Source organism: Oncorhynchus clarkii, chromosome 17 (genome assembly GCF_045791955.1).
Source record: "Oncorhynchus clarkii lewisi isolate Uvic-CL-2024 chromosome 17, UVic_Ocla_1.0, whole genome shotgun sequence".
In the NCBI taxonomy this organism is placed as follows: domain Eukaryota; kingdom Metazoa; phylum Chordata; class Actinopteri; order Salmoniformes; family Salmonidae; genus Oncorhynchus; species Oncorhynchus clarkii.
In genome coordinates, this window is record NC_092163.1 from 10,534,012 (window position 1) to 10,545,541 (window position 11,530).

At 45.9% G+C, this 11,530-nt stretch overlaps 1 protein-coding gene across 1 annotated transcript; it reads left to right on the top strand.

Moving 5' to 3' along the window:
- The first annotated feature begins 2,669 nt into the window (after positions 1 to 2,669).
- LOC139369562 (UPF0390 protein zgc136864-like) lies at positions 2,670 to 5,984 on the top strand. The gene is made up of 3 exons (XM_071108806.1): positions 2,670 to 2,793; positions 3,587 to 3,642; positions 5,293 to 5,984. Exons 1-3 carry the CDS (start codon positions 2,712 to 2,714, stop codon positions 5,455 to 5,457), a joined length of 303 nt encoding a protein of 100 aa, XP_070964907.1. The 5' UTR covers positions 2,670 to 2,711; the 3' UTR covers positions 5,458 to 5,984.
- Positions 5,985 to 11,530: the final 5,546 nt, after the last annotated feature.

Here is an 11,530-nt window from a genome sequence, read left to right on the forward strand (position 1 = left end):
TGCTCAATGCCTTACACCACCAGCACCACCGCTCACACACAGGACAGGACAGGACAGGACAGGACGCGACGAGACGAGACACGACACGACACGACAGGCAGGCATCCCTACATGGTGCACTGCTCAATGCCTTACACCACCAGCACCACCGCTCACACACAGGACAGGACAGGACACGACAGGCATCGCGAATGGCATCCTATTACCTACATGGTGCACTACTTTTGACCAGAGCTTTGGTCGTAAGTAGTGCACAATAGAGGGAATAATAGGTTGTAATTTGGGACAGGTCCCAGGACAGCAGGCTAACAGGGAGGAACGTAGCCCTTCAACCCCCCCCCCCCCCCCCCTAAAAATGCAAGGTGAAGGTCCGAAAGTTGCCTGGCCCACGGACGTTAGTTTCTTCTCCGCGATGAGACTGGATCTGAGTACCCCCCCCCCCCCCCCCCACCTGACGAATTCTAGAACACAAACACATTCTAACCATTCTGATTGGTCCCACAAACCGATGGGTTGGGCCAGAGTCAGAAAGGCGGCGTTTTGAAAATTCGTCATTGGCTTTGATACTCTGATTGGTTAGAGATGATCCAATCGCTGATGACTTTTGACTTTTGAGTTTTTTTTACAACACCCCTCATTTTGTCGTCACCACAAACAACTTCCACGATGGCCGTCTGACTGAAGTATGTAGCCAACATAGAGCAGGGGGAAAATGTACAGTAGTTTGAGTTGTCAGGCAAGTCTGAAAGGTCAAAGGTGAAATACATCCCCAAATCCACTACTCTACTACTCCATCATCCCTCATTCAGAAACCTCTGATCTCTAAACACACCACACCTCCTCGACCCATTGGACCATTTCTGGTCCACAACAGGCATTCTTATCTACTTTCCTGTCAAAAAAAGAATACATTATTTAGAATTCTAGAATCCGTAGTGTCATAACTGTTCCATATTCTAGAATCGCAGTAGAACAGAGACCCCTCCATCCCCAACCTCTCCTTGTCAAACTTACCCCTCTCTCTCTCTCTCTCTCCCTTCCTCTCACAGCGATGCTGTCGGCTGTCAAATCACATAAGGGTCTAGAATCAAACACCACTGTTGTGTTTTGGGGTTCCTTTCTTTGTCTTTTATTTTGAGAACCTGAACGGGAAGAAATCGGAGGGGAGAGTTTTAACGGTCGAGAACAATGTAGCAACTTTGTCGCCATCCGTAGATCGTTACGTTGAAAACTTTTTTAAAAAGGGTACGAGAATCCGTTTGTCTCTTATCATGAAGACTTCGTTGTTGTTGTTGTTGTTGTTGCCTGGAAACCAGATGCTGTTCTGTGTTAACATTTCACTCCTTGTAGTCCTGGGCATTGTTTGCCATTGACAAAGAGTGGAAGGATGGCACGAACAGACTGGTACCCAGGCTACTCTTGTTTGGCTGTGATCAGTTGTTTTATTATGGTGATTCTTAGTGATAAAGCTGTTGTTAATTAGACTACACTGAGAGGCCTCCTCGACCACGCACACTATCACACACACACATACACACACTATCACACACACACTGATAAAATGTCAGGATAGACTGTGTTTAATTGGAATTATCTGCCAGTCAGTCACCCAAAGGTTCTGTTTATTTAGCAGGCTCAGGGGTAGTGTCCCAAATGGCACCCTATTTCCTTTGTAGTGCACTATTTTAAACCTGGGCCCTATAGGGTTCTGGTCAAAAGTAGTGCACTATTTTTAACCTGGGCCCTATAGGGTTCTGGTCAAAAGTAGTGCACTATTTTTAACCTGGGTTCTGGTCAAAAGTAGTGCACTAATATAGGGAATAGGGTGACATTTGGACGCATACTAGATCTAGACAGAGGGCACCATATTGAATAGTGTAAAATATCTCCTACTCTCTGTACTGAGGGTATCTTAAGAGGCAGTAAATCCCCTGTGTACTTGTAGGAAACCATCTGTCCCTCTTATTCTCCGTCCCCAATAACCACACTAGCATACTATCTAGTATGCACGGGCTGAATTGCTTCATACTAAGTAGTATGTAAGAGTGGATACTTTGGGACATGAGCTAATGAGTCTAGTCTTGGGAGAGGAAGATGCCAAATTAAGTGCCAAATGCAACGCTATCATCACTTCTACTCCCTCTAAGATTTCAACCAATGGGAGAATGTCCTGATGACCGGGGGTTTGTGAATAAGCCAATAGGAAGCATGGCTGGTGATATTAGTGTGGGTGGGGGTGTAGTCGATTAGAAGGCCTCTTTCTACGTGTAGTTATGTTATTGTTTATATTCATATCTGGGGTTTAGTTTTGTATCATGTGGAAATAGTTCAAAAATGGATGTTTTTTTAATATGAATATAATGCTGTAAACTGCATACCTGAATTAAGAAGAGATTTCTCTTTCACGACAATACAATAAAGAGTGAACAAAAACATTACAGCCGTCTGCGTTGTATCTTTTAGGTCGTGGGACATTTCTTAGCACATACAATGATAGCCTTTCTAATTGATACATTAATTTCATGTCAAGGTACATGTTAAATAAGTAATGTATCTAACTTGGCACAATTCAAACATTTTATTGATTCAGTTCAAAAAATCTTCCTTTCGTATTTTCCACACCTCAGTACTCCACTATCCCAGAATGCCATGTTGTAACGCCCATCTACATCTGGTCTGGAACAATACGGCGAAAACAGCTCCGAGGCAAGATGGCGCAAGGTAAACAGAAGTTCAAAGCGCAGCCCGGTGGAACCAAGAAACCTCAAAAAAACAAAGGTCCCAGAAAAGGAGGTACGTACAGAGTGATATGGTTGATGTCTTGTATTCTAGCGATTTCGCCTGGACTTCGTATATATACTCAAAAAGTATTTGCGACGTGTTGCGGCGGACATGCTGGCTCAAACACGGTTCAGTGAGGAGACAGTTTCTATTGAAAAACTGCGTGGGAACTAGACTGTCAAGGGTGCGGGCGCCCCCTCAAATGGAACTCATCATAGCACAATCATTTGAATTGCATCGCGTACCATTGCATGTGCATAACAAGACACATTCGAAAGTCGTCCCAATGTTTAGGCCTACTTACTGGCCCTGCTGACAACTTGTGAAGGAGAACTGTAGGGCAGCTTAGCTATTTATAGGGAGATTTGTAATGGCATTATCAGTCACACAACGATTACACAGTGCCTGGCCTTCCATTCCCCTGCCAGCTAGCTAACCTTGATTCCCTTATGGGCTGCTCCAAATGGAAACTTTGCTTAAAACTTCTACAGTACTTGTTACGAATCTGTTTGGCTTAAGGGTACAATCTGCAATTGCTACATACATTGTTTCACTTTTAAAGTAAGGTTATAGCCATTGATTCTCGAATAATCTAACTTTTATAAATGCCTCATGATGATGCATAGTTCAACCCATCAGAACCATCCCTCAACGATTTACCAAAACGGAGGCGGGGTGTAGGCTTTGTTATTGTTGGCCCCTTTAACCACGGTGTGTTGTCTGTAAGGGGGTCAATAAATATCTACACTGAGGTTTTATTGTTGGTTACAAATCTCACCCCTCACTTGTTGCTGCTGTTTCACAGGGAGGACGATCGCACCGAAGAAGGTTAAAGTGGTACAGCAACAGCAGTTGAAGAAGGTGAGACAGCAGTTATAGGACAGCAGCTATAGATAGGACAGCAGCTATAGATAGGACAGCAGCTATGGGACAGCCCATACTGTCCATTACGGAATAATGGGAGAGTTTAAAATCTACCTGTTCAGACTGGGGGCTACCACTTGTATACAGGCTGGGGGCTACCACTTGTATACAGGCTGGGGGCTACACCACTTGTATACAGGCTGGGGGCTACACCACTTGTATACAGGCTGGGGGCTACACCACTTGTATACAGGCTGGGGGCTACACAACTTGTATACAGGCTGGGGGCTACACCACTTGTATACAGGCTGGGGGCTACACCACTTGTATACAGGCTGGGGGCTACACCACTTGTATACAGGCTGGGGGCTACACCACTTGTATACAGGCTGGGGGCTACACCACTTGTATACAGGCTGGGGGCTACACCACTTGTATACAGGCTGGGGGCTACACCACTTGTATACAGGCTGGGGGCTACACCACTTGTATACAGGCTGGGGGCTACACCACTTGTATACAGGCTGGGGGCTACACCACTTGTATAAAGGCTGGGGGCTACCACTTGTATACGGGCTGGGGGCTACCACTTGTATACGGGCGGGGGGCTGTCTGTCTGTGGGACATACCATCTGAGAAGAATCCACTACGGTCTGTCTGTGGGACATACCATCTGAGGAGAATCCACTACGGTCTCTCTGTGGGACATACCATCTGAGGAGAATCCACTACGGTCTGTCTGTGGGACATACCATCTGAGGAGAATCCACTACGGTCTGTCTGTGGGACATACCATCTGAGGAGAATCCACTACGGTCTGTCTGTGGGACATACCATCTGAGGAGAATCCACTACGGTCTGTCTCTGTGGGACATACCATCTGAGGAGAATCCACTACGGTCTGTCTCTGTGGGACATACCATCTGAGGAGAATCCACTACGGTCTGTCTCTGTGGGACATACCATCTGAGGAGAATCCACTACGGTCTGTCTGTGGGACATACCATCTGAGGAGAATCCACTACGGTCTGTCTCTGTGGGACATACCTCCTGAGGAGAATCCACTACGGTCTGTCTGTGTGGGACATACCATCTGAGGAGAATCCACTACGGTCTGTCTGTGTGGGACATACCATCTGAGGAGAATCCACTACGGTCTGTCTGTGTGGGACATACCATCTGAGGAGAATCCACTACGGTCTGTCTCTGTGGGGCATACCATCTGAGGAGAATCCACTACGGTCTGTCTCTGTGGGACATACCATCTGAGGAGAATCCTCTACTGTCTGTCTCTGTGGGACATACCATCTGAAGCAACATGCACTGGGATACAGTCAGCACTGTCTACAGATGGGATCCTCTCAGAGAACCTGGACCCAGACAGGACCCTGACAGGACCCAGAAATTGTCCATCTTATAACGCGTGCAACTCATCTGAAAAAGTAGGGATGAGTTGTACTTTGACGGACAAAAACGCAGATCAATGCAGATGTATGTATGTAGACATGTCCTGGATTGTCCCCCAATGAAATGTCCTGAGGTGAGGAATGCTTTTCTTTAGGCAATGATGTAAGTCGTATATGAATGAATCTGTGGCTGCTCCCTAATCCTATGTCCCCTGCTGCCCCCCCCCCCCCCCCCCCCTAGGGCCTGGAGGTGGCGATCAGGAACAAGATAGAGGAAGAGGTGACTCACCGAGCCAGTACGAAACTCCACAAGAGACTGAGTATTGTGAAGGGGGCGGAGGTGAAACCAACCCCCTCTAAAGGAAACAACCATCCCAACCACCCTGCACCCAGCACCTCCAAATAAACACACTCAGTTATGTCTGTCTGACTGCTTTCGCTGTGCTAGATAGAAGTTAAAATATGTCTCCCAGATGGCACCCTATTCCCTATATAGTGTTATACTTTTTTGAACAGGGGCCCATAGGGCTCTGTCTAAAGTAGTGCGCTGTGTAGTGAGTAGGGCGGCATTTGGAACAAATACTGCTGCTAGGCTGTATGGACTGACGTCACGGCCGAGCAGTGTAATATCCACGTCTCCAATAGATGGTGCTGTAGTAGTCCGTTTTGGTGAGTTTTACTGGTAGACTTGGCTGCTTGCTATCGCCTCGAGGAGACAAGGAAAGGTAGACGAGGAACGTGAGGATGCCAACAGAGGAATATTGAGATGCACCCTAGATAGTCAACGGTCGACATTTGGGATCTCTGTCGTGTGTATTGAAGGGGCCATCGAGTATTGAGTTGTGTGTGATTCTTGTCTTCAGAACTGAGACACGTTTCTCCCGTATACTGTATTCCAATGCAAAGGACGTGAATAAAAAACTGTGGACATTTTGTAACGCAACAGAGTTATTTTGTCTTGTATGGGTGTGTGTAGACCTAGCCAGACCTGTGTAGACCTAGCTAGACCTGTGTAGACCTAACCAGACCTGTGTAGACCTAGCCAGACCTGTGTAGACCTAGCCATACCTGTGTAGTCCTATCCAGACCTGTGTAGACCTAGCCAGACCTGTGTAGACCTAGCCAGACCTGTGTATGGGCGTGTGTAGACCTAGCTAGACCTGTGTAGACCTAGTTAGACCTGTGTAGACCTAGCCAGACCTGTGTAGACCTAGCCATACCTGTGTAGTCCTATCCAGACCTGTGTAGACCTAGCCAGACCTGTGTAGACCTAGCCAGACCTGTGTATGGGCGTGTGTAGACCTAGCTAGACCTGTGTAGACCTGTGTAGACCTAGCCATACCTGTGTAGTCCTATCCAGACCTGTGTGTGTAGTCCTATCCAGACCTGTGTATGGGTGTGTGTGTAGACCTAGCCAGACCTGTGTAGACCTAGCCAGACCTGTGTAGTCCTATCCAGACCTGTGTAGACCTATCCAAACCTGTGTGTGGGTGTGTGTAGACCTATCCAGACCTGTGTATGGGTGTGTGTAGACCTATCCAGACCTGTGTATGGGTGTGTGTAGTCCTATCCAGACCTGTGTAGACCTATCCAGACCTGTGTATGGGTGTGTGTAGACCTATCCAGACCTGTGTAGACCTATCCAGACCTGTGTATGGGTGTGTGTAGACCTATCCAGACCTGTGTAGACCTAGCCAGACCTATGTATGGGTGTGTGTGTAGTCCTATCCAGACCTGTGTATGGGTGTGTGTGTAGACCTATCCAGACCTGTATATGGGTGTGTGTAGACCTATCCAGACCTGTGTATGGTTGTGTGTAGTCCTATCCAGACCTGTGTAGACCTATCCAGACCTGTGTATGGGTGTGTGTAGACCTATCCAGACCTGTGTGTAGACCTATCCAGACCTGTGTATGGGTGTGTGTAGACCTATCCAGACCTGTCTATGGGTGTGTGTAGACCTATCCAGACCTGTGTAGACCTATCCAGACCTGTGTATGGGTGTGTGTAGTCCTATCCAGACCTGTGTAGACCTAGCCAGACCTGTGTATGGGTGTGTGTAGACCTATCCAGACCTGTGTATGGGTGTGTGTAGTCCTATCCAGACCTGTGTATGGGTGTGTGTAGACCTATCCAGACCTGTGTATGGGTGTGTGTAGACCTATCCAGACCTGTGTATGGGTGTGTGTAGTCCTATCCAGACCTGTGTAGACCTATCCAGACCTGTGTATGGGTGTGTGTAGACCTGTGTAGACCTATCCAGACCTGTGTATGGGTGTGTGTAGACCTATCCAGACCTGTGTAGACCTAGCCAGACCTATGTATGGGTGTGTGTGTAGTCCTATCCAGACCTGTGTATGGGTGTGTGTGTAGACCTATCCAGACCTGTGTATGGGTGTGTGTAGTCCTATCCAGACCTGTGTAGACCTATCCAGACCTGTGTATGGGTGTGTGTAGACCTATCCAGACCTGTGTATGGGTGTGTGTAGACCTATCCAGACCTGTGTGTAGACCTATCCAGACCTGTGTATGGGTGTGTGTAGACCTATCCAGACCTGTGTATGGGTGTGTGTAGTCCTATCCAGACCTGTGTATGGGTGTGTGTAGACCTATCCAGACCTGTGTATGGGTGTGTGTAGACCTATCCAGACCTGTGTAGTCCTATCCAGACCTGTGTATGGGTGTGTGTAGTCCTATCCAGACCTGTGTATGGGCGTGTGTAGTCCTATCCAGACCTGTGTATGGGTGTGTGTAGTCCTATCCAGACCTGTGTATGGTTGTGTGTAGACCTATCCAGACCTGTGTATGGGTGTGTGTAGTCCTATCCAGACCTGTGTATGGGTGTGTGTAGTCCTATCCAGACCTGTGTATGGGTGTGTGTAGTCCTATCCAGACCTGTGTATGGGTGTGTGTAGTCCTATCCAGACCTGTGTATGGGTGTGTGTAGTCCTATCCAGACCTGTGTATGGGTGTGTGTAGACCTATCCAGACCTGTGTATGGGTGTGTGTAGACCTATCCAGACCTGTGTATGGGTGTGTGTAGTCCTATCCAGACCTGTGTATGGGGGTGTGTAGTCCTATCCAGACCTGTGTATGGGTGTGTGTAGTCCTATCCAGACCTGTGTATGGGTGTGTGTAGTCCTATCCAGACCTGTGGGGGCGTCAGGTGTTTTGTGTTCATACACTTTCCTCTTTACCTCAGAGCTGCTGTTTAGTGCAGGTCTCTCTTTCTCCTCCTCCCACACTATGTTTACACTCCCATGATGCTTTGCTCTCAGTGTGAAATTCTACCAGGTGTGTATTTACCTCAGTGTGTATTTACCTCAGTGTGTATTTACCTCAGTGTGTATTTACCTCAGTCAAGCACATTATCAGGTAACGCCTTGCTTTTTCAACTGTGTTTTTGCTGGTTTTATTTGACAGATAGAGAAGATCAGAGGAGTTCAGCCCCAACCTCACCAGAACATAAAGTCGACAGGTTTCAAAAAGTTATGGGACATGGACAGCCCTAACCTCACCAGAACATAAAGTCGACAGGTTTCTGAAAGTTATGGGACATGGACAGCCCTAACCTCACCAGAACATAAAGTCGACAGGTTTCTGAAAGTTATGGGACATGGACAGCCCTAACCTCACCAGAACATAAAGTCGACAGGTTTCTGAAAGTTATGGGACATGGACAGCCCTAACCTCACCAGAACATAAAGTCGACAGGTTTCTGAAAGTTATGGGACATGGACAGCCCTAACCTCACCAGAACATAAAGTCGACAGGTTTCTGAAAGTTATGGGACATGGACAGCCCTAACCTCACCAGAACATAAAGTCGACAGGTTTCTGAAAGTTATGGGACATGGACAGCCCTAACCTCACCAGAACATAAAGTCGACAGGTTTCTGAAAGTTATGGGACATGGACAGCCTCAACCTCACCAGAACATAAAGTCGACAGGTTTCTGAAAGTTATGGGACATGGACAGCCCCAACCTCACCAGAACATAAAGTTTCTGAAAGTTATGGGACATGGACAGCCCCAACCTCACCAGAACATAAAGTCGACAGGTTTCTGAAAGTTATGGGACATGGACAGCCCCAACCTCACCAGAACATAAAGTCGACAGGTTTCTGAAAGTTATGGGACATGGACAGCCCCAACCTCACCAGAACATAAAGTCGACAGGTTTCTGAAAGTTATGGGACATGGACAGCCCTAACCTCACCAGAACATAAAGTCGACAGGTTTCTGAAAGTTATGGGACATGGACAGCCCTAACCTCACCAGAACATAAAGTCGACAGGTTTCTGAAAGTTATGGGACATGGACAGCCCTAACCTCACCAGAACATAAATTCGACAGGTTTCTGAAAGTTATGGGACATGGACAGCCCCAACCTCACCAGAACATAAAGTCGACAGGTTTCTGAAAGTTATGGGACATGGACAGCCCTAACCTCACCAGAACATAAAGTCGACAGGTTTCTGAAAGTTATGGGACATGGACAGCCCTAACCTCACCAGAACATAAAGTCGACAGGTTTCTGAAAGTTATGGGACATGGACAGCCCTAACCTCACCAGAACATAAAGTCGACAGGTTTCTGAAAGTTATGGGACATGGACAGCCCTAACCTCACCAGAACATAAAGTCGACAGGTTTCTGAAAGTTATGGGACATGGACAGCCCTAACCTCACCAGAACATAAAGTCGACAGGTTTCTGAAAGTTATGGGACATGGACAGCCCTAACCTCACCAGAACATAAAGTCGACAGGTTTCTGAAAGTTATGGGACATGGACAGCCCCAACCTCACCAGAACATAAAGTCGACAGGTTTCTGAAAGTTATGGGACATGGACAGCCCTAACCTCACCAGAACATAAAGTCGACAGGTTTCTGAAAGTTATGGGACATGGACAGCCCTAACCTCACCAGAACATAAAGTCGACAGGTTTCTCGTTACGGCTACATTTTATTCTAGTTCAACATGCGATCCAATGAACTCTGCACATACATGTAATCCTGGACACATACATGTAATCCTGGACACATACATGTAATCCTGGACACATACATGTAATCCTGGACACATACATGTAATCCTGGACACATACATGTAATCCTGGTGCACATACATGTAATCCTGGTGCACATACATGTAATCCTGGACACATACATGTAATCCTGGTGCACATACATGTAATCCTGGTGCACATACATGTAATCCTGGACACATACATGTAATCCTGGACACATACATGTAATCCTGGTGCACATACATGTAATCCTGGGCACACACATGTAATCCTGGTGCACATACATGTAATCCTGGGCACATACATGTAATCCTGGTGCACATACATGTAATCCTGGACACATACATGTAATCCTGGTGCACATACATGTAATCCTGGTGCACATACATGTAATCCTGGTGCACATACATGTAATCCTGGGCATCCTGGTGCACATACATGTAATCCTGGGCACATACATGTAATCCTGGTGCACATACATGTAATCCTGGTGCACATACATGTAATCCTGGTGCACATACATGTAATCCTGGACACGTACATGTAATCCTGGTGCACAAACATGTAATCCTGGACACATACATGTAATCCTGAGCACATACATGTAATCCTGGGCACATACATGTAATCCTGGACACATACATGTAATCCTGAGCACATACATGTAATCCTGGGCACATACATGTAATCCTGGGCACATACATGTAATCCATGTGCACATACACGTTTCTAATACTAATACAGTTATAACTCCCTCTACAGAAGAGCATCTAGGAAGACGAGTTACTCAGTGAAATGTTAGATACTACTGCACTGTTGAAGCGAGGAACACAAGCATTTCCCTACACCCGCAATACCATCTGTTAATTATGTGTATGTGACCAATAACATCTGATAAATATGGACCAATACCATCTGATAAATATGGACCAATAACATCTGTTAAATATGGACCAATAACATCTGATAAATATGGACCAATACCATCTGATAAATATGGACCAATAACATCTGTTAAATATGGACCAATAACATCTGTTAAATATGTGTATGGACCAATAACATCTGTTAAATATGTGTATGGACCAATAACATCTGTTAAATATGGACCAATAACATCTGTTAAATATGGACCAATAACATCTGTTAAATATGTGTATGTGACCAATAACATCTGTTAAATATGTGTATGGACCAATAACATCTGTTAAATATGGACCAATAACATCTGATAAATATGGACCAATACCATCTGTTAAATATGGACCAATACCATCTGTTTAATATGGACCAATAACATCTGTTAAATATGGGCCAATAACATCTGTTAAATATGGACCAATACCATCTGTTAAATATGGACCAATAACATCTGTTAAATATGGACCAATAATATCTGTTAAATATGGACCAATAACATATGTTTAATATGGACCAATAACATCTGTTA